This window comes from Callospermophilus lateralis, chromosome 7, assembly GCF_048772815.1.
Source record: "Callospermophilus lateralis isolate mCalLat2 chromosome 7, mCalLat2.hap1, whole genome shotgun sequence".
NCBI lineage: Eukaryota > Metazoa > Chordata > Mammalia > Rodentia > Sciuridae > Callospermophilus > Callospermophilus lateralis.
Window position 1 is genome coordinate 77401208 of NC_135311.1, and position 24234 is coordinate 77425441.

At 32.5% G+C, this 24234-nt stretch overlaps 1 protein-coding gene across 14 annotated transcripts in view; it reads right to left on the bottom strand.

Moving 5' to 3' along the window:
- Adgrl2 (adhesion G protein-coupled receptor L2) overlaps nt 1-24234 on the bottom strand; it is a 183910-nt gene that overhangs the window by 50784 nt on the left and 108892 nt on the right. For all 14 annotated transcript variants that reach the window (XM_076863656.1, XM_076863660.1, XM_076863658.1 and 11 more), the window contains exon 4: nt 3405-3514. In XM_076863656.1, coding sequence (XP_076719771.1) covers nt 3405-3514 — 110 coding nt within the window. The remainder of the gene's footprint in view (nt 1-3404; nt 3515-24234) is intronic.

Genomic DNA, 24234 nt, shown 5'->3' on the forward strand with positions numbered 1-24234 from the left:
CTGTGTTTTTATTCCTAAGGAAAGGAAGAGTTTACTAAAATAAATCAATTAATTTTATTCATTTGATACATTTTATTAAAATGACAGTGTAGTTACTGAGAAAAATATCATACAGAGAAATCTTAATTTACTTGTGATATAACTACTATCATTTATTTTAAAGGGAAAGAAAACGGATATGAATTGTCTTCAATTTATAGCTCTGGTGAAAACTGGGAAATAACATCCAAATGTAATAATAAAAAAATAACTTTGGATGATTAACGAATCATGTACGATAAAATTTTAAAACAAAAAACAATTCCTATATAATGATTTTTATGAAAACCCAAAGGATAGATATGTCGAATCAGCCAAGTCTATCAACCAGAATATAAAAATAATAAAATTAATGAAATCAGCAATCTTTATCACATGCCATATACTGAAACTTGTCTTAAGAGGCTCTACTAATTAATTCATAATGATACATTTACTTTTCTATAGACCAAACACACAAGTACATGATCCACTGACATCAGTGGAGGACTACACAGATACACAAGACAAGAATTTACCCAAACTAACTGTAGCCTACATACTCTGTATCTGAAGTGACACACTATTTCATTTTGAACAATCTCACACTTATTTATTAGTAATGATTAGTCAATAGCAAAGCTATTGTCATTCTCATTAAATATATCTCGTACCTAACATGGCATCATTATCATGTACAATGGAAATTTGAAAAAAGAGGGTACCCAAATGAAAAACAAATACTACCCATAGGATGCAAAAATCCCAAGCTGATTACTCTCCTTTATCCTCCAAGATCCTGGAACTTCTTTTAAATACACATTTATGCAATTTGTAACAGTTGGTCAATAACAAAGAATGCCCTATATACATGCATTGTTGGTGCAAAGGTTATCTGGGCAAGCACCAAAGTCACATATTATACATGTGCCTGTTTATAAACAAATTAAAATGAACCAAAACAACAGTATTTCTAATGCTATCTGATGAGCAAATTTATTGTGAATTTTTCATAAGTCATGAAAAATTTCTGAAATTGATTTTTGCTAGAAGGAAACAGTTTGGGTATAAGGTCCTGGAGGATATGTTTTAGCAGAAACTGGCATAAAGCCAAGTGAAAACAAAAGGGAATAAATGTGATCTGATGGTGGCAGTTTTTATCAACCAAGTTAAGTGTGAAATGGGGATGTAAGTTTTTCAAAATACAAATACACTTTTTAAAACAATGAGAAAATAAAAGCTAGATGCTTAAAATAAAAGGAGGTGTGAGCAATGGATATAATAGCACAACATCCCTCCCCGCCAACAAAGGGAACAAAGCACAAAAAAATAAATAAGTAAATAAATGGAGAGGAAACCAAGAAAGAAATATGGAAACACATGGTCCTATATAAGAATTAGAATAATCTAAAAAGACCTTTTGAATTTAAATAGTAGTTAAGATCATGTAATGTATAGTGTGTCACTACTGTACAGTATATAGGAATTGTAATTACTTCTATTCTTTAGCAAGGAGTGCTTTAAAATAAAAAGCCATAGACTTATTGCTGCCTCGTGCAACATCTAGAAAAGTAACAGCAAATTATTTACTGTGTTTCTTTTTATTTTAAATGACAAAAACTAAAAAGAACAAATACTTCTCTGAATATAGCTATTTGCAAGTTTAGTGCACAATGTACAATACTTCTGGAGAACTGAAAAAGTAAAATTTTGAAAGTTAGATGTTCCAGAAGATATCCACATTTTCCTTTCTTAAACAGCGCAAGAAATTACTTAAGAGTCTGAAAATAATATTTGCTTAACACTGTTCTTGGTCTATAGACTAGATAACAGGAACTGGTTCCAGAAAGACACAATTCTTGGCAGCTCTGACTGATTCCACTGTTTGGGAATGGATGCTGTATTCCTTCTCTAATTTGAGGACAGAAACCATGCTGAATTCAAGTGAAAGGGACTTTATGGAACAAAATTTTGGTTAGCTCAAAAGAATACAATGTTCCTCTAGTGGCACAGGAGAATGATTATATGAGCCACCAACACTACACACTGGAGAAATGATATAGAGATCAGTGCACTCAGTAGGCTTCCAATCCTACAAATGGTATAGAAAATACTGAAAACATAAAAAAAGCATCCATTTCACAGTAACAGGAACACAGAGCAGGGATGAAAAGAAAAGATAATCTGTGTTTGGCCTTTAAATGATATCACAAAATGCCAATTTATCAAAACTGGCAGAGAGGACAGAGAGAGTGCCTTTACAATATGTGTAAGGATGTGTTACCAACACATTAGACACAGCATACCTATCTGGGTTGTTTTGGTTTGCTTTTTTTCCTTTGAGACAGGGTCTCACTGTTACTCAGCATAGCCTCAAACACCTGGCCTCAGGTGAGCCTCCTGCTTTAGACTCCCCAGAAGCAAGAACTACAGGCATGCCACCACATCTGGCTGCAAATTTGTTTTTGTTTTGTATTTTTTTATTTTTAATGGGAGAAAATGTGTAAAAACTTTGTCCAATCAGTAAAAGTTCTCCTATAACACTTTTAATTCAAATACCTGTGAACTAATATGACATGACTTACCCCTTTTCACCTTTCCCAATTTAAAAAGTAAATAGATAACACTATCAAACTAGCTTGTGAAAATCAGGAAATATATTTAAACTTTTAAGTTGTCTAATATGTTGTTTTTTTTCTTCCCCCTACTGAAAGTGTAGAAATATTTGAAGGAAAACTATACGGCATTAGAGTATAAATAAGCCAAAGCCTATTGAAAAAATTTGTTTTTCAATTGAATTTCAAATATGCCTCTGTAGGATTTTAAATATGATGCTATAAAATTAAAATATGTACAAGATTTTGTTTGATTCATTTTTTTAAACATAAGATTTCATCACTGAATCTAGTAAAGAAATGCTCCCTTCAAGGACAGGAATCAAAAAGGGCAACACTTGCCTCAGTTTCTGCAATGGTAGCTTTTACAAAGTTACCACGACAGCAGGTAGCCATTCAAGTAGCTCAAGATTAAAACTGAAGTCAATTCCTCCTTTAGAAAACCATGAGCCAAACCAATTTGTCAGCAACTGGTATTGGGCAAAAGTACAGATTTCTATCTGCCCTATTGAATAGCTAATTCAAGTTTGTTTTCTGGAAAAACACTAGCCTTAAAAGCCAAACACTTAAGAACACAGACAGACACTTGGCCAGCATCACACTATGGCTTCCTTCCACACTTCATGAAGCTAATTGGAGTCCCGAGTCTGTTAGTGCTCTGCATGCATAATGGTTTTGTAGGCCATAAACATATGCTGCTTTCACATGTGTAGTCTTTCAGCATCAACGAAGAATGCCAGGGAAAGTGAAAAATATAAATTTCATACTTACTGTAAGGAACACATTCATATTGGACTTCAAGATATTTGTATGTCCCAGGACATGGATCAGGAAATACATCTGACCCAGTAACTACTATACATTGTGTTCGATTGTTGCACCTGGAAAACAGAATGAATCAAACTTGTGTGACATATTTGTTTGATTGCTTTTACAAATGAAATATTAATGTAGAACCAATTTGTATTTTCTTTAAGAAACCAGAAGCATAAAACAAAAATTCAAGTGGCATTAGGTTGTGCTACATTATTAAATAATTAAAGAAGTTATATTTCCTTTAACTTTGTGAGCTACAAAGTTAGATTAGGTTATACTAAATTTTAACTATAAGCAAAATACAGCTAATAGTTCTCCATTATTACAATATTATAGATTTTAATTTGAGTCTTTGACATATTCAACATGTACTAGGGGAGAAAAAGAGCTTACCAGGATACCTGTTGATATACTTAATAATTAAAATTGCAAATAATAATAATGCTATGACCAGAAACATGTAATTATAAATTGAATAGCTAAGATGGAAGTTTTAATAATATAAAAACAATGTTAAAGCATCCTCAAATCCAGTTTTGTGTTCAATATTATATTATAGGCACTGTCTACACTCTTGAATACCAAGCTAGGAGATCTCACCTTACATATGATGGCCTGCATAAATGACAGAATCCCTTTAAAGCCTTTAGCACATGCTAAATATCTAAGCATCATTGTTACCTTCATAGATCAATGTGCTCACCCTATTAATGATAGGACAATGTACCTTGGTTCTTCTAAACATTAAAAAGAATGTCAGTAACATAAAACATAAAGTGTCCTACATATAATTCTACAGAATTTTCTTTGGTTGTCATTTTCATCATCAAAAGTCTTAGAATTGAGTCAGAATTCTAGGCAAGATATTTAAGTTCTATAAACTGGTCCAGATGTTCTTTTTATAAGCTTGGTAAAGGCAAGAACTATTTCTTTTATAATTTAACTTGATTACAACCCAATGGAATGTAATGTTTGCAGGAGTTTTATTGTGTTTTCTGATCTTATATGCATTAAAAAGGCAAAGCAAGCAGAACAACAGCATTATAACAAAATTTATTTAACAATTTGAATACCAAATATCCTATAGTGCATAAAATAACCAAACTACAAAATAACACTACAAAGAATTCTGAAGAGGTGGCCCCATTTCTAGCACAACTAACCAAATGGCAGTAGAAGCAGAATCACATTAAGAGGGTGGATATGTTAACTCATGAACCTTGGTGTCATCAACCCAGAACCAAGTCGCTTCTCTTTTGAAGACAAACAAAATGTGAAAACATTTACAAGAATAAATAAGCACACTTCATAATTCAAAATATACTATAACAAACTTCAAATGAATCATAAATGTTAAATAAATGACAATGAATATTGCTAGTACAGATATTAAAAATAATGATTAACTTTCCTCATGATTACTCTATAATGCAGTGTGGCACTCATTTTCAAAACACACACATAACAGTAATGTTTAAGAACATGGACGATATACATGGTGTACTGTCAGTCTTTTGCAATATTGTGCTTTTTTTATGTTTATCTTAAATTTGTTTACTAATTTGAAGACATTTGCCAGTGGTTCACCATTTATTGTAAATGAATTAATTTTACATGAGACATGAAAAATTGTGCTCTATATGTATAACATGAATTGTAAGGCATTCTGCTGTCATATATTTAAAAAAAATTAATAAAAAATCTACATGAATCACAAAACCTATTGTATATCCTGAAATTTAAAGAGCATGTGGATTTAGGATTTCTCTAGCTCAATATCTAACATTCCAATCAGTACAAAAACAGAATTCTGATGTTACATTTTTCTTCTTTCTTATATTGTATAACAAGAAGAGGTCTCACCACTTTTTTAAAGATGTTTGATCTCCCAGCAATCTTCAGTCAGTAACCTGATCATCATCAAAAACTTATGTCCTTTTATTCTCTTTCTTGTGTTTATTCATACCTATAGGGATCCTCACATTATCTCATGTTCACATCTCTCAGATATGAGGAATATAAACTTCTGTATGTCAGATATCCCTTTCATATACTCCCTCAGTATACATTTATAACCATTCAATCAAATTCTGCTGTTTCCAATAACTTTAAAATACTCTCATTGGGCCTGGGGCTATGGCTCAGTGCTAGTGTGCTTACCTAGTATGCGTGAGGCGCCGAGTTCAATCCTCAGCACCACATAAAAATAAATAAAATAAAGTTATTGTGTCCAACTACAACTAAAAATATATATTTTTAAAAATACACTCATTGTAGAAATTGCATAAAGTAACAATTCTACTAATGGACAAACTTGTTGTATACTTCATTACCCTTCCCTTCTCACTGAAGGCTCCTCTCATATCACCAAAGTATGAATAGGGAAAAGAGAAAAGGACTTGAAATAGATCGAGGAGAAAAAGGAAGTACCTCAAAGATTTGAGAATCTATATCACCTTCCAAAAAATAAATATAAAATAAAGAGTACATTGTAGAGTACCAAATTTTCCCCATGATCAATCAGATGAATAAATATGACTTTGATATGGAATTAGAAACCTTTTATTTTCTATTTCTCAATGTCACAGTACATTTTTCAAGAAGTAAATAAGGCAGAAGCAATGCAGCTTCTCATTCAATTTTGATAGAATGAGGACCAATACCATAAAATGAAAAATAACTGCCCATATATAATCTTTCCGAAACAATTCTGCATTAATCATCTTACCACAATTATGAGTTAAAATTAATGTCAAAGGTGATTATGATAGTTTATACCAACCACATTATTTTTATTTCTTTAATCTCATTGTACAAAGCATTCACTTTAATGCAGTAAATAATGTTAACTCTGTGTCTGTTTTCTTAAGTGAAACTGAAGGGAAGAAAACTTAATGTAGTTCCTGCAAATAAAATTATATAGATTTCTAGAATTCACAGTCTTTGGTGATATTAAAAATGTCATTTTACATTTGAAAATTTACAATATAGAAATATGAAGTATGAGAAATTAATCTTGAGGAAAAATTGGGAATTCTAGGACTAAAATAATAAAGAATAAACAAGAAAAAGGAACTCAACTGTAAAAAGAATAAGAAAACCAGAGCCATGCTTACCAGTACCTTTATGCATGGAAATGAATCTAAGCTTTTAGAGAACCAAATTGTGAAAATAAAAATACAGACCATTTATTCCTTTGTGAATGAAGGAAATGGCCTTAAATTCTCCAATCAGAGTAAATTTGGAAACAGGAGGGGGAAAGAAATACCCAATATAATCTGTTAATGCTAAGAAAAATCTAAAAGTTCATTGACTGATAAACTATTAGAAAGATTGTAAAATTATAAATTGCTATCATTTCAAAAAATGGAGAAAAAGAAAGCAAATTCTTAGCCACAAAAGCAAAGTAAATTTCCACCAAGGGCTCAGCTTTAAGTTTTCATTCTATTTTAAATAAAATAAAGAGGCACACTAAGCCAAGAAAGGAAATGCATTCGGTGGTTTGCATTCTTAGTGCCAGGCATAATTTCTCCCTCTTCCCCCACATAAAAAGATTTTGTTATCAATAAATTTATCATTGTATTAGCAATTAAAATATCGGTATTCTCTAGAATACCATGTGGATTTGTTACTATGTTGAAAACCTACACTTTTCTAAGATGCTAAGCATCAAAATTGAGTATAAATGAGTACAAGGCAGAAGAGAAAGAACAGGGATTTTAAAACTGATAAATCACTGGTCACAATTCAAAGAAACTGCAACTATGGTTCATCATAAAATAGTGGATACTAGACATGTTTTAAACATTTCAACTTTCAAATAACTGGGTTTTTGTTGTTGTTGTTGTTATTTTGTATTTATAAAGTTCACAGCTGAGTTGGGGTAGTTAAAACCATAGTGTTTTGCAAAGTGTAGTCTTCACACCAGAATAAATTTGGGAGATTGTTAGAAATGCAAATTATCAAACCCATCCAGAAATACCAGCTTTCAGAAAGCCTGGGGTTAGGTACCTAGCCATGGCAGTATTAAGGCTCAGATGGTGATTCTGATGTTTGCTCAGATGATTGATTGAGAATTACTAGCATAAAACATGATAGCTTTAGATGCTTTATTTAAAAATAAATTCATATGGTTACATATGCTTGAGGTCTATAAAACTAAATACCCGTAAAATAGAAAACAAGTTATGAGTTCAACTGAAGCAAGAGTAGGTAACAAAATTTACAACAGTGTGTTCTTTCCTAACTTTAAACATAGGAATTAAGGGTTTTAGTTGTTCTGATTTTAAATAAGTCATCTAATTATTTGTCAATTCCTGACATGGAAAGTCAAAAAAGTACCATATCTAAGTACATGCATATATCACATATACACCCTTTTTAACAGATAAGAGGAAAAGTATAATCCTTTCCTAAAAGTGTGCTAGCTAATGAAAATCTCCAACATTACCTGGAAATTAAATGTTTGAGAATCTATAAAAATAAACTATGTTCCATAGGAAGAAGACACAATTAAAAACAAAATATGATCCATTGTAGTCACTGCTAATTTTTCTATACTTAATCTTTGAATTGCATATTCAAATATTTATGAGTGGCTCAAATCTAAGTCAATAAAAATAATTGTTTTTAGAGAGAAATCAGGGGCATAATAACAGGGCTTACAAATATCTAATCAATATCAGGGGTATAATTCATAATTTGATACTACCTAGAAGGTAAATCTAGAAGTATTACTTAGTCCCAAATTAAACACATTTGATCATTTTTAATATTTCTCTAGAGCCATTTCTAAAACCAAAAATCAAAGAGTCAAGAAAATAACCATATATGTGATAAAATAAAAAATTTGATCATGAATCAAGAGTGGATAGGTGAACTGTGTAAATGTATTATTTCCTTTCTCTGTCAAATTTTAAGTTTTAGAGACTTGCTGATGAGTCTCCTTTATGCTATTTTCATTGTTTGGGGTTGTGTTAAGTTTGTTTTCTTTCCCCCTCCATTTTTAAATGTGGATTTCATTGAGTTGATCTTTTGACAATCTGTAACCTAGATAATTTGTACATTTAAAGTTCTAATAAACTTGAAATTAGAAAATCAAAAGATTTTCTCCTCTACCTTGCTCACAATTATAAACACTACATATAGTCCCTGCTATTGTTTAGATACGAGGTGTCCCCAAAAATCTCTTGTGTTAATGCAGTAATGTTCACGGGTGGAATGTTTGTATTGTGAGAGCTATGACCTAATCAGTCCATCCTAGTTTGAATGGACTGACTTGGTGGTAACTGTAGATAGGTGGGGCATGGCTAAAGGAGGTAGGTCACTGGGGGCATGCAAGAATTCAACTTTCCTGAGGCCCTTTCTACTCTCTCTGTTTCCTGTCTAGCATGAGGTGAGTAGCTTTCCTACTCCATACCCTCTGCCACAATGTTCTTCCCTACTTCAAGCCCAAAGCAATGAGGTTGGCTAGCCATGGTGGACTGATCCTCAAAAACCAATAAACTTTTCCTTCTTTAAGTTCTTATCAGGTATTTTGGTCATATAAGAAAAACTGACTAACAGTACTACATTCAACATAAAAATTCCATATATAATAAAATAAATCCACTAATAAATGCTTTATAACATTTTCATGTTCTAATACCAGAATAAAAGCATTACTTCTCACATTAATATTCATAAAACTTACATCTTACTGATTAAATCTATCAGATTCTGCTTTTTGGTCCTAAGCTGGTTTAAACGGGGTAAAAACGTAGAATTTTAGACATTATTTTAATACTCATCCTTATATTGTTTTTACCGTAAATGTGGGGAGGACAAGAATAAAAGAAGTGAATCCAAATGTTCATCTCCAAAAGCTGAAGAAATAATTTTAGAGATTAGTTGCTCAATTCACTTCGTATTTACTGAATACATTTTGTGATTAGCAAAAAAAATCAGAGTAATTGTTCAAAATTAGTGATACTGCTCAGGCTTGTGCACAATCTTTAGGAGAAGAAATGTTGAAAAATACTTTAAGAAATATCAAATATATATCTAAACAATCACAATCAGCAGTTCCCAAAAATGAAAATGTATTGTAAATAGTATATTTTATTTTTCATATGGAATAAATGTTCTCTGGTCTCAATAAGAACTTTTAGAGCATCCACAGTACATTTTTCAATCAAAGTTCTTAAAAAAAAAGTCTAATTATTGAAAAGGCACTTTATAAAAGTATGTCATTAGTTTATATACTAGTAAATAGAAATTACATAGAAAATGTCACACACAGATTAACGGAAGTATTTTGAAGAAAGGTATTTTTTGTGGAAATAAATAAGTTTTGTTGCTTATGGAACACTAATACAAATTATTTATATATACCTTTTCCTTAACCTTTAAAAATAAGTGAGAGGCAGCACAATGCACAAATTACTGATTATAATCTTGGAACAAATTGTATCAAAAAACATACCCTCTGTTATGAAGAAAAATCATGTGCTAATTGGGAAGATTAGTGTTTAAAAGCAAAGACTTTAAAATCAGAAAGAAATAGGGTGTAAGTTTCAAGTTGGCTGCTTACTTAACTGAGACCATAAGCAATGCATTAAGCCTTTCCTCTTAGCTTTCTCTTCTGTAAAATGTAATAACTGTTACAGAACTGTGTTAAAGATTAACAGGATAAAACAGAAAAACTCTTCCACAAAATGCCTGGAAAATAAATGTCAACAAGTGTGAATTGCCACCATCAGGGAAAATATCAATAATGATGCCCCTCATATAAAGTGGACATGGATCTACAAATCATAGAGAAGCAAAAGAACTTTTCCTTTTCCGGAGCCGTCCTTGTACTACTATTCCTTCCTGTGTACAGTTTTAAAAAACAGGCCAAACTATTCATGCAAATTTGTTTCTACTGCAACTCTAATCTTGAATTGTATAATGCGCAACAAATTGCTTTTTCTCTTCTTTTGATTATCTTATGCTCATTATTACTCTTTACCAAGTGCAAAGTATGGAGATGAGATTCCATGTGTAATCTATTGTGAGAGGTGTTTTAATCAATAGCCTTGTTCTGCTGATTAAGCAAGAGCTTCTGTTTTGGCAAGATAACATTAGTTTCTCCAGTCATGCTCCAAAAACCATTGGGAATCTTCAGCAGATCATTAGATATGCTACAATAAAGCTTTGGTGCATTTCCTTTTCTTCCTTAAATTACTTCTTCACTGTCCCATCTTTCCCCCCCCCCCCCCCCCCGTCACTGATGGCACTGCATTATTATTGTAGCTCCCCTGAAACTTGCACTAGAGCTATGTCTCCAGGCCATAGGATGCCATTTTCAATTGAAGCTTCTACTTGAAAATATAAATTAAGAAAATTTCATTATCTCCTGCCAGGGGCCATTATTCACCACAGTTCTAAGGAAGATTAAAAATGCAAAATCCACCAACTTGAACAAATACTTCAGCATTCAACAGCTCAGTGTATCATGACAAAAAGTAAATTCAAGTTTGCTTAAATTTGAAATTGTCCTTTGAAATACAACTCTTTATTATTGAGATTCTACGTTAAGTGAAAATTGCCTCAATGATTTCTTTCTCTAATTGGCATCTGATATTTTTAAACTTCAATATAAAATATGTCTTTTTTTTCCCACTAAGTTACCTCTTAGTTAAGACTGCTCACTTTTTTAAAGATGAAATAAATGCTTTCAAGGAACCAGAATACCACATGATGACATCTCTTTTCAAAAGGCCAGATCTAAACAGAAAATTCACAGGAATATCCTAGAAGAACTTAGTCCACAACACAGGTGAATTATACATGCTAAATGAACACAAAATCTCTAGCTGAATCATTTAATAGAAATACATAGTCTAATTAATGGGAATAGGAATGACGTCCACTCCCAAGCCTCAATTACTACACAAGCATAAATTATATGTTGATCAGTATATTTATTCTATTCAAATGCATAAGTTAAGAAAATTTAGAAACCCTGCCACAAAGGGATGAGTGAGGGAACTAAAGAGAAAAAGAAAGAAAAACTGTCAATTTATAAATTCGTATTGAAATTGATTATATGCTTAGCACATAATAAGAATTCAGTAAGTGCTTCTGAATGAATAAAGTGATAAATTTAAGGTTAACCTGGTTATTTTTGCTTGTAAATACAACATGCTTAACCGTAAATAAACACCAGAGATATCCAATTCTGTTTCAATCAGCTCTGCTTCTCAAAAGAATTCTGTCAATTTGGACAGTTTTGTAACATGAAAGCTGATAAGAAACACTTAAAATACAGATTACCTGCTTAAGAGGAAGAAAAAAAAATATTCTTTAACTTCCAATCATTCCATATGCACTAACAATTCCAAAAGATCTAGTACTCTGGTCACTAGAACACTTGTTTATATCACTCCAAATTTAGAAAAAAATTTTACAAACACAGCAGATGACCTTAATAATGCAGAAGTAGGTGCGCTTCAATGCAGACAGATTTGCTCAAACAAAGTAATCAAGTGAACTAAAGGAGATACAGAGAATTTATGCTCAAGATACAGGGTTGCAATCATTCTCTCAGATGCAAAAGGAAAACTGTTGAATGTTAAATCAAACCTTTGTTCTATTTTTTTAATAATGAAATGTTCTTGTATCATCTAAACTTTTGTGGAGCCAACAAAATTAGGTCCTGCTTTCTTTAAATATTTATTAAATCATGGTTTGTGAGCTTAACTAATTGCTAGGTAAACATAACATTAGAACGCTAAATGGTGTGTAATTAATATGGCAAAAAAAGGTGTTCTATAGTAATATTCTCATTTGTCATGAGTATGCTTTCATAATTTAATAATTTGAGAAGCATAAAATTTCTAACTATCATAGAATTTAATTCTTTAGGCACTTTATGCATCACATCACATTATGTTACTTAAAGTATTCTGAAATTATTACTGAAATGCAGTTGCTACTGTACAAAAATCTGAGAGGATAATATGCTTGAATATGGACAGATGAGATGCATGGATACTAAAATTAGGAAAATTTACACAATCCTGATTTTTTTAGGTTTACAACTGTGATTAAATCTTTGAAACTGAATATGCCAAAAAAAATAATAGAAAACCCCAATTTATTATTTAAATAATAATCATAAAATATAATTGAGAACCAAATATAAACATAAATCTATTTGACTGAAAAAGAATGTTGTGCATAAGAGAAACAAAAAGCCCTTTCCCCATAATGTAAGTATTAGGTAACCTAAAGCCAGTCAACAGAAGCCTGACAATAAGATCCAGTTCAAACTCATTTCTAGAAAGTTGCCATTCCATTTTTCAGATGTTGAAAACAGGAATAACATAAAAGTGATATCTTGCAGTATCATTTTGTACCTGGGTAAAATATTGTCCCACGAATCATAACCACAAAGCATGTATATTTTAAAATTTATAGTTAATATGGATTTTAGAAAATTCAGATTTTTACTTCAGAATTTCACATTAATTACTAAAACAAGCATTTTTAAATGAAATGCTGTGCTAAAAACAACTTTCTATGTTTTAGAAACCTCTGAAATTCCTTGCAGTTTTTACTGGACCTTGGGGTCAGTTTAATGCAAATGAGGCTTGACTTATTCAGAGCCTTATTAATCCAGTACAAAATCTCTTGTTTACAGAAATGCACATTCAACATAAATGTGCTTGCTTTTATTAGCAAAATAAGAAGTATTTATTTACAAAGCATGCCACTGAGACTAAGTTTCATTCACTGGGTCATCAGGTCTAACTATTTAATGAAAGGAATAAGATAATTTAAGTAGAGAAATAAACAATAACATTTTAAAATATTTTTTTAAAATTTTGCATCTGTGCCCAAATTTTCAAGACCTCCATTTTTAATAATTTAAAAAAAAATTATGACCTGTATCAGTTAAGAGCAATTATTTATAAAAATGTTAACCTACTACAGTTTGCACTTGCAGAAACTATCACATTTTTAACAAGGGAAATGGGAAATCGCTATGGGATGCCCTAGTTAGATTAAATTAGCAAGAAACTTGTTACCAGACTATATAAAAGACACAGTGTAATAAGACGTGACCTTGCAGAGCCTTGGAGCCAATCTGTGATGTTTTTCCTTCCTATAACCCTTGCTAATTATCTGCAAAGTTACAGACCCTTTTGTCGTGGGTTATTTTTCATCAAATTGTGAGGGGATTTTGGTTTCTAAATATTTAATTAGTTTTGTTATGATATGAGAATTGTTGTACATGCCAAGCAGTTCGATTTTCATACTCTATTCCTTCTAATTATCCTCAGGTTTAGATTGGTCATCCTGAGTCTTTTCTGTTTGTAATTATTTACTTCTTAAAGATCATTCAGTGAAGAAATATTTTCACCCTTATGGCTCTTCTTTTACACAAATGGCTTTTCTGGTCCGTTAATTACCCGCTCAGAGGATTAGAGTTTGAAATAATGCAAAAGAACCTGCAACTAAAAGGAGTTTTAGAGGGCAAAACCCAGTAAACTAGATTTGTGTTGTTACTATTTTAAATTCATATTAAAGATTACTCCCTTGGTTTGGATATGATTTTGTAATAAGAAAATTATGCCATAAGGATTTTTTTCTGACTCTGAAAATGTTAGACAGGGTGCCATTTGGTCAGCATTATAACAAATATAAATAAGACAAGCAAATTTCTAGTCTAATTGATAGCTAGTGTAAATAATTTCCACTTTTACAGACCTCACTGTGATTACAGCAAGGTAATAATGTTGACAAACTTCTTACAAAATCTAAGTGCAGAAGTAAAATCATCCTAAGACATTGGAAATGTGACTTTTAAAAAATTTTGCACTATGTGAAATTTGAAAATATATTTCAACTATTTTAACCCATTTGGGAAAGGTACATTAGTTTTTATTAAAATGACTTTTTATTCTATTAGTACATTTTTGTTTGTTTATTTTGGGTTTTCCCCAGTACTGGATATCTAATTCGATGCCTTACACATGCTAGCCAAGTGCTCTACCACGGAGCCACAGCCCAAGTCATTGACTTTTTTGAACAAGAGTCAGGAAAGCTTTGTTATTCATTAACCATGCTGAATTTTGCATTTTTTGAATACTTTATTTCTTCATCAAACTTATTTTTCAGCTAACTACACTTTTCTTATTATTACTTCTATCTTAATTTACTTTCCTGACTCAACTTCTAAGATATTTTGGTAATAAAATATTTGACCCTGTTTATTAAAAAATGCATACAAATATCTTCTGTAAAGTATGAATAATATCTTAATATGAAAAGATTTAATAAATCAATGTTGCAGAGCATGGGAAATTCTTAGACCTCATATTTTTCCAAAGGTAAACATAGGGAAAACTCATTCTCAAAATCCTGTGCAACTACTTTGCACAAAAAAAGATTACATGAATCTTTTCCTAACTACCTATTTTTAACTTTGTACCTCACAAAAACCATGACCTATGCTTCCTTAGGTCACTCTTTCCAATCTAGAAAGAATATACCTTGTCATTTACTTATTGAGATTCTACCCTTCTAGTCAAATTACATCCCATCTTCCCAGGAATTTTCATAAAAACATTCAGTTCTAAGAAAATATTCTTCCCCCAATTTAAAAATCTTATCAGCAAGAAATATGTTAATAACAAGTTTGAGCATTAATTCTAAATCATCATCAAATACAGTACTAGCAAATTCTGGCCACAAAACCTTGATGTCAAGAAAACTTTTACTTAGGAAATTAAATGAGATTAATCAAATTATGTTATGCGGATGTACAAATATGGCCCGATGAATCCCACTGTTAAGTATATAGTACAATTGTAATGCACCATGTAAAAAAAGTAAAACAGAAAACAAACAAAAAACCCTGCCTAACTGCCTTGGATTAGAAATGGAGAATGGGGCCGGGCCTGGAAGTGTGGTAGCTGAACTTTTGCTCCAAGATACTCCCTTTGCTCTCCCTTTCCCTTCACCTCACTTACCTCTAAGCCTGAGGTTCTCCAGGAAATCAATTTTAAAATCACTTATCTAATATAATCCTTCATGAATACGGATAAACAATTAAGGCCTAGAGAATTTGTCTGAATTACCAAAACCACACCCTACAAAAAAGCAACTCTACTATACCAACTACTCCATGTGTGCAGCTAAGTACTGGTTTCCACAAAAAGCATGGCAGGAAGTGCAACCTTTTCATGTAGATTTTGAGAATTTTGAGATCTATGTAATTTAAAACTCAGCACAATAATGAATTACTATAAACGCTTCTTAAACTATTTCTTCCTTCCCCAGAAGATGAATTTGAAGAAACCTAAGTCCCTCAAGTGGGAAACTATCAGAGCTTAGGATACTATACTTCTAGTCTAGCCTGCTATTTTCCAGTTCCCAGGGGTGCCCTCTGCAGAAGCCCAAGAACAGCCACTGCTCCTCACATTCTTGAGGAAGTTTTCCTGAAAACACATGTGCGTGCATGCATGTGGGGACACACACACACACACACACACACACACACACACACACACTCACACACCCAGCATCCTGAGGCAGATGGAAGGAAGTCAGCATCAACTGTGCTGGCCAAAAGGTATGCACTTCTCCCCTGGCCACCCAAACATGAAGTGATCCTGTACTTATTAAGGTCAATGTAATTAATTTGACAATTAATCACATTCTGCTTTTTGTCACCTCTTCTACATTTTGCATTTCAGTTATTCAACTCACCAAGTATTTCATGTGTCTAGGGTTAAAATGTATAAAACATATGTTCTTGTTTATTTATTTCCCAAATACTCCAAAGTGGGTTGGGCATTTGAATGGATCAGGTTTCACACAGTGACCTTGATTTGCTTCCAGGACCTTAGTTTTACCCTTCTCTTAGATGTCAGGCTTCTTTCAAATCCATCCTAATGCCTTGTTCTATTTTCAGCAAGTACTTATTCAATAAAAACTTTCTATACTGGAATTCTTATTCTGCTCTATTTTAATCAAAAGTATTTTAAGGAAAGAACAACTCAAAATGTCTTGTGATATATACCAGTTATCATTTCCTTAAAAAAAAAAAAAAAAAATATATATATATATATATATATATATATATACATATATACACACATACACACACACACACACACACACACACACACACACTGCAGAAATTCTGTACAGATATTTACCCGACTATTCTGTAAAAGAGAGAGAGAGAGAGAGAGAGAGAGAGAGAGAGAGATTTGAATAAAAAAATAAAGGCCAAAAGCTGGAAACAAATTCTTGAGATAGCCTGAGCAGCAGAGTAGGTATGGAAGGTGTATGTGGGGTGTGTGGAGATCCTTAATACGGATAATCTGAATATAAATAACCAAATTCATCAGAGACTTAAAAGAGATGGATACTTTGTGGTTCATACACTCTCAAATTTAATGGAGACTCACCTAAGTGATAAATATATGACAAATTTCACTGGCTTACTTCTGATAAATCAGAACTAATCTTTAATCATGACAAAATATTCATAATCTAATCCTTTTATCAAATTGACTACCACTGCAGGAGTTTCATGTGTTTGCACAATTAAAAACCCCATGTTAGCTGTATATAATAAGGCATTACATTTGATGCAAATCCTTTTCTATTGAAATAAGTGCCAAGCTGACAGCAGGAAGTAGCTGATAAGAAAGCAACAAGGCATTGCTGATGGCATTCCTGATAAGTGAACACCAACTCATAAGGATTCAGTTTACAGCCTGTTTCCCAAAGAGCTCTTTTCTAAAAAGCAGAGATCAAGGGAAGTATCCTTTTGCTGTAACTCAGTCACAAAGGCAAGAAATTATCTTTAATAAGAAAGAAAGAGAGATACATAGATAGATACATAGACAGTAGAAGGGAGGGAGGGAGGAAAAGAGGAAAGAGGGAGGAAATGAAGGAAGGAAGGGAGAAAATATATGAAAATTTTATGACCGCCTGTGATTCTGATACTAACAAAAGCAGTAGATGGCAATGTCTGTTCCTATAATCAAGGTGCCAAAGTATCTACAATTGTGAAAACAGTAATACCCTAAATATGCTACATTTAAATAATATCAAAGCAGAGAAAAGTTAATAAAATGCAGAGAAACTGTATATTCCTGTTCTCTGCTATCAAAAAAAAAGCTCCTTACTCTTTCAAAGTTAATATGAAGACTCAAGCCCCACTGCCATTTTCTGTGCCTACATTACAGAGTTAAAAATAATTTTTAAAATATGTATGTTGCAGAACTATTCCATAATTTTGAAAAAATATAAAGAACACAATATCTGAAAGACCCTTTCCTCCTTAGCTCAGATGCAAGAGAGAATGCACAGTGCTCTAAAAGAAAGAGGGGGTGGATGAAGATGCTCCATAGAAAGTACAGAAGGTTGAGCTCAGGCACTGAGCAACTGCACTGTCCTCTGTATGCCTTCAACAGCGTTTCCCCATCTCAGGCCCACTGCATGGCCCTTTCTCTTCTCCACCAGTGTATGAACGTTTGTTGTATTTTTAAGGGAGATTTGGTATCATAAGTATTTCTGTATGTATCTGCCTTCTTCAACAGATTAAATTATCTTTGAGGAGTCAGCTACTGTTTTAAGAATCTCTGAAGCACATGCCATGCATCACACTGTATTCAATCCTAAAATTTATTAGCTCCATAAACATCAGTCTGTACTCTTCCAAGCATATATCACTGCCGGTTGTTCATAAACACCTATAGATTGGGCATATGAGCTTGTACGTTACAGAACACAGTAATCATTTGGTAGCATAAATCAGTGAATGAAAGACAAAGGTGTAATTTTCAGAAGCCAAGCATGGTTCCATTAACTATACAATACAAGCCAAATTAAAAATTGTCCTGATTTACACAGTTTGTATAAACAATTTATATACATTTAAAAAAAAATACAATGAAGGCAAAAAGCTTTCATTCAATATTATACTTCTAGCCTGAATTAGCTTCATATCAGTAACTTGTCTGAAACGCTCAGTTCATCAGGACCTATAAATGTTAGACTCAAGTGCTTTAAATATCGCTAACAACATGTGCAGGCTTGGGACTACAGGGCTGTGTGCTGTGAAGCAGCAAACATTGAGCTCTTCTGAAAGCTAACATGCACTCTTATGCCACAGATCTAAACAGGGTAAGCATATTAAATAATGAATGACTAAAAAAACATCTCTATCACTGTAGATTAAAGACATCATCATATTGTACTCTATTCAGCAATTTTAAAATTTTTCACAACTTAAAAGTTACAAGTAAATATGATGTTGTCTTAATTTAACAAACTGAATTTGAGGTGGTATAGTTCAGACTTTAACAATGTTAGAGTTATTTTTATTTGCAAAACAAAAATGTAACGCTTAAAGTAGTACACTTGCATATAACATTATATATTTTATGTTAGGAATCATGATCAGTAAGCATATTTGATATGTCATTATTAAGAAAAGAAACATTGGAAGATCTTGCTACTGCTCTTATCTTTGACCCTTAAACTTTTCCATTTCAGCAACCTCATTAATGTCAAAATGCCATTAGAATGTCTGCCCACTTTTAAATCTCTACAGCCTAGACAAGGCAAAATCTTTTGGGTCTAATCAGGAATGCATTCTTTTTGTACTTAACTAAAAGCTTGATAGAGCTACAAAGGTCAGGATATTACTTTTTTTAAAGAAAATGGTTGACATGACAATAATAAATTTTTAGAATGCAAAAAATCATTTTTAGATCTGAATTATACAATTTTTTTTTTAACTTTAAGATTCCTTTAGTTGTTACCCTTAATGGCTAGATTTCTAAATGCATGTATCTGATATCATTGGCAGGACCTGCTTTTATATTTAATATCCATGCCTTTCTATGGTTGGGTAATAGAAGTGAGATATGAGGCAGAGATCTCCAGAGGCTGCTTGGGAGTGTCTCAAATCAGGGAAGCCACTGAGAGACACAGACTTAGGTAAAGTGCAAAGATGAGCTGCAGTGCAGGTGCAAGCAGAGCCCAGGAAATCCCTCAGGGAGGCAGCTCTGGAGTTAGGAGAGCCTTTAGAGATGTCCTGAAGGAAGCAAAAGGATGAAGAGGCAGCACCCAGCATTCAAAGAATGTCTGCATCTGGGAAGAAGGTTTTAAGAACTCAGCAGCTCTGGCAGTTCCTGCAGAGGGACAGCTATGACCCCATCAGAGAGCAAGTTTCTCAGCAGCTGGGGGAAGAATGCCAGAGCATGAAAGAGGAAGCTGGGAGGCACACCACGACACCCACGACACGGTCATGGCAAGATGTTCCATGAATTGTTTCCAAAGATATTCTAATACGATGTCTCATTTCCATGTTTTTTATTCTATTTTATCTTCTTGTACACACTGACATGTCAATCCTGTTTACTAAGCGATATTCAATGGGTTTTCTATAGAGCAATGAACCTTAACAGGCAGCTTTTAATTGGCCCACATAGGAAACCACATTACTATTAATTCCACAGCTACGGCATAAAATAAAACCATTGCTTCTCAAACTCTACAGCAATTAGACCTCTCGGCTATTTGGCTAACTCTGCTTCATGATACCCAATGCAGTTAATTATATTTTTTGATGTTAATAGTCTCTGTCAGTCTCAAGCATAGCTTCTCTTTGATGAATATTTAAATTATATTTGAATAAAAAATAATCATGGTTACACTTCACATTCAGTAATCATCGTGGTTTAATAAAGGTCTCCTCGTCAAGGGTTGAAATAAGTGGCAATGTACATATAAATGTCCCAAGTCAACTTATCAGATACTATTTTTGTATGACCATTGTCTCTCTGTCTAACATACCTGTTTATATACAATTTTTAAAGATATAATCTCATTCACCTAACAGCCCATAGTCAGATTTCAAAAGTTAGTTATAAACATTCTTTTAAATTACATATACAGAAATCCATAAATTAACAATGACAATATCTCAGGACAAGACCATACATAAAATCATGAAGTAGCAAGTAGCAAAGTGTCCTGAAAAGGTCAGTAGATAAGTCTCTCATTTCCTCTTGCTATATTGTTTTAGCAAGTTCCAAAAATAATAACAAAAAGAAAACTTTGATTTAATGAACATAAGCTGCAAAATGTGTTAGTACTGTTCAAAACTTTTACAGAACAGATAAGCGTTTTGCTGTCTTATATACTTGATAACCTTGATAAACCTTTTTTTTTTCCACTTTTTAGTCTCTCTTCTCCCAAATCCTAAATCTTTAAAATACAAATATATCAAAGATACAATGAAATTTCCCCAAACACACTTCATCCTATGAATGTGCAATGAACTATTCCAACTTCTCAAAACCATCACCCTATAAACTTAAAAGCAAGCATGGACTTTAGTTTTGTGGATTCTAAAGCTTGTCAAACTTAAGGGTCTTTATTAAACAAAATAGAAAGATTACAAGTAGAAAATCAGAAACCAATAGGTATTTCTGGAAAAAGAAAATAAATAACAAGAAATAAAATTTTAAAAGCCAGCAACCATAACAACCAACAAAACCCAGAAAACTAGAGTATGGCTTTAGTTATGTAATTGTCTGGCAACCTTTTATCTAATACTTTAATTTTTAGTTGCATATTTTAAGATTTTTATCTTCCAATAACAATTTTATACTGTCGCTTTCTACAATGTTCCCTTTCCTTGGGGGTGGCTGATCAACACTTCCTTTTTATATTATTATAATTCACGGCTGGATGTATAAAATTTGCACCTACAGTACCACATCATACTGGATGCAATGCCTCACAAACACTGGCATTCTGATCATTTCTGTTTTGTAGTATTCTCATAAAAAGTGGAGGAAAGCAAAGCATGTGTTCAACTTTACATACTAAAATTGACATGTGGGCTGAGGATGTGGCTCAAGCGGTAGCGCGTTCACCTGGCATGCGTGCGGCCCGGGTTCGATCCTCAGCACCACATACAAACAAAAATGTTGTGTCCGCCGATAACTAAAAAATAAATATTAAAATTCTCTCTCTCTCTCTCTCTTAAAAAAAAATAAAAATAAATAAATAAATAAAATTGACATGCATTCTATGTAACCTATGTATTCCATCAAGAATACATAGGATAAAACTGCTTTGGTTTTATGTGTATGAAATCCAAATGTTTCCTTAATGTCTTACACATTTAATGACTGAAAGAATTTTCCACAGATTAGTTTCTGGCTTGATATACTACAAACATTATTTCTCTTCCACTTCCCACCTATCCCAAGTGCCACAAGACACATTTAAACTGTAACATGACATCCAGCTTTGCACATTTATGTCACAATCAGTTAAAAGTATAACGGGTAACAGGGATATGTTTACAGGTCATTTCTTCACCAAAATATCTAGCAATAACTAAACTGCACATGAGTATCTACAAACCACATAAAAACACCCCACTATGTTCAAACTGAATTTATCACAAACTGAACTTCCACTAAAAGGGACCCCCCAAATGCTCTTGGCTACTCTTCAGTCACCATAATGAGGGAAAGTGTCACAGAGAAATAAGAGAATTAAACCAAAACCTTAAGGGATGTATTTAAATACTGTACTCTTGCAAAGCACACAAAAACTATATGGATGGTCCTGTGAACCAATGTTTTGGAAGAGACCCGTTTATGTGAACGGTTCTGAAACCTTAAGAATTACTAGATTCATGGATTTACCAAGAATTCACCTTAGAGAGAGTAACATATTAAGAAACTACAGGTAAGTTCAATAAGAATGACGGATCTGTGGTCTGGAAAAACCAACAGAAAAATCACATATACAGCAACTCTCATTTCAGGTGCTCCCATCAAGATCATAGGTGATGTGTTTGTGATAATTCTAAAACTATGTTTTCATGATTACATATAGCGTATTAAGAAAACATAGAAAATCTGGTACAAGTATTTGTTACACAATATCCTTGATTGATCTATATGAAATAAGTATCGAAAAATTACAAACTTATTTTTTTATAATTTTTCACAAAGAGATTTTCCCTAGAAATATGCAAAAGAGATATTAGCACTACAAATAGTTGTAGAATAACAAACAGCACTAAAAAAACTAATAAGATTGCTGTAATATATGTGAGGAAAACACTTGATAAAGTAAGAAGAATGGACCATTAAAATCTGTAAGACCGATTACTATGTGCTAAGTAAAATGCCATCAGAACCTAAATTACTCAGAATAATTTTATTTAAACTATGCATAAATTAGAATATAGATACTGGGTGTTTTCTTTTATTGCCACTGTTGTGTTGCTATAATGGTATATATGCTTACAATTTCTGTATATGATATATAGAAACTTAATTACAACATAAGAGACAATTTAACTATTTTATGTATCTTAATAGTAAATCTTCTTCACTCTTTATGTATAAAATTAGATAGTAAAGAGTTATTAAGAGTGACACTGATTCACCCCTGCTACCCTTCTCCTAAAACTATTAATAAGAAAAAATACAGGGATTTGGGATAAAACAATGGCCAAGGATGTTTTCTGTACCAAATAATATATGGTCATTTTATTTACTTAGAAATCTCATTAAATGTACAAGAATAATTAGAATTAAAAAATTATCAATTTTAAACTGGTATGGTGGCACACACCTGTAATCCCAGCAACTAAGGCAGGAGGGTCCAAGTTGAAGCCAACCTTGATAACTTAGGGAGACCCTGTCTCAAAATACAACATAATAAGGGCTGAGGAAGCGGCTTGGTAATAGAGTGCCTCTGAATTCAACCCTTAACAAAACAAAATACAAAACAAATCCTAAATTGTATTTTGTTACTATTCATTAAATAATTACACGTTCCAAATAATATATATTCAGCAGTATTATTTTCCTGATAATAAACATAAATTTGTGAGTGGGGGTTGAAGCTCAGTGGTAGAGAGCTTGCATGGCACTAGGTTTGAGTCTCATCACAATAAATAAATAGATAGATAGATAAATAAATAAATATCCATCGACAACATTAAAAAAAATGTTTAAAAACCGTACAGCATGCTTAAAAAAAAAAAAGAAAAAGAAAACATCTAAATTCTTGAGTTTGTTCCCTCCCTCCCTCCCTCTCTCTCTCTCTCAGGAGTGAAATGGAGGTGGGGTTGCTGGGGTCAAACCCAGGGTCTTGTATGTACAAGGGAAGCACTCTACCTCTGAGCTACTTCCCCAGTCCATTTGTTCTCTAATTTAAAACTGGCAGAAAACATGCATTATATTTTAGTAGTACTGGCCTAAGAGAGCATGGGGTATTGAATAGAAGGAAAAAAAATTGAAAGCAAAATTTGTGACTAGGCTTTGACTTGAAATTCTAAAATAAATTTCATTATTATTCTCTAGAACTATGGTTAAAAGCATAACATTTTAGAAAGGATGCTCATAAGATAAAATTTTTATATTATTAGTAGTATGACTTCAGAAAGCAGGTACATACTAAAAATAAATCACACCTAGATACAAAATACTCAAAAGGGTATTTGAACATTGTCTTATGTAAGCAGCTCTTGTGTGCTTTCATTTAGATAAATATGTTTTAGTAAAATGCCATCAGAAACCTTGCTGGCCACAATAATTTTCTTTAGCTAATAAATGAAATGTATTTGAATTTTAAACATTTGATTCAGAAATATTAATTAGGGAAATAAAGTTTCTATCAATTAATAAACTGATTTGAATTTATTTACTTTGTAAATAGAAATCAATATTTTTGTGTACACCAGGGAATGTTC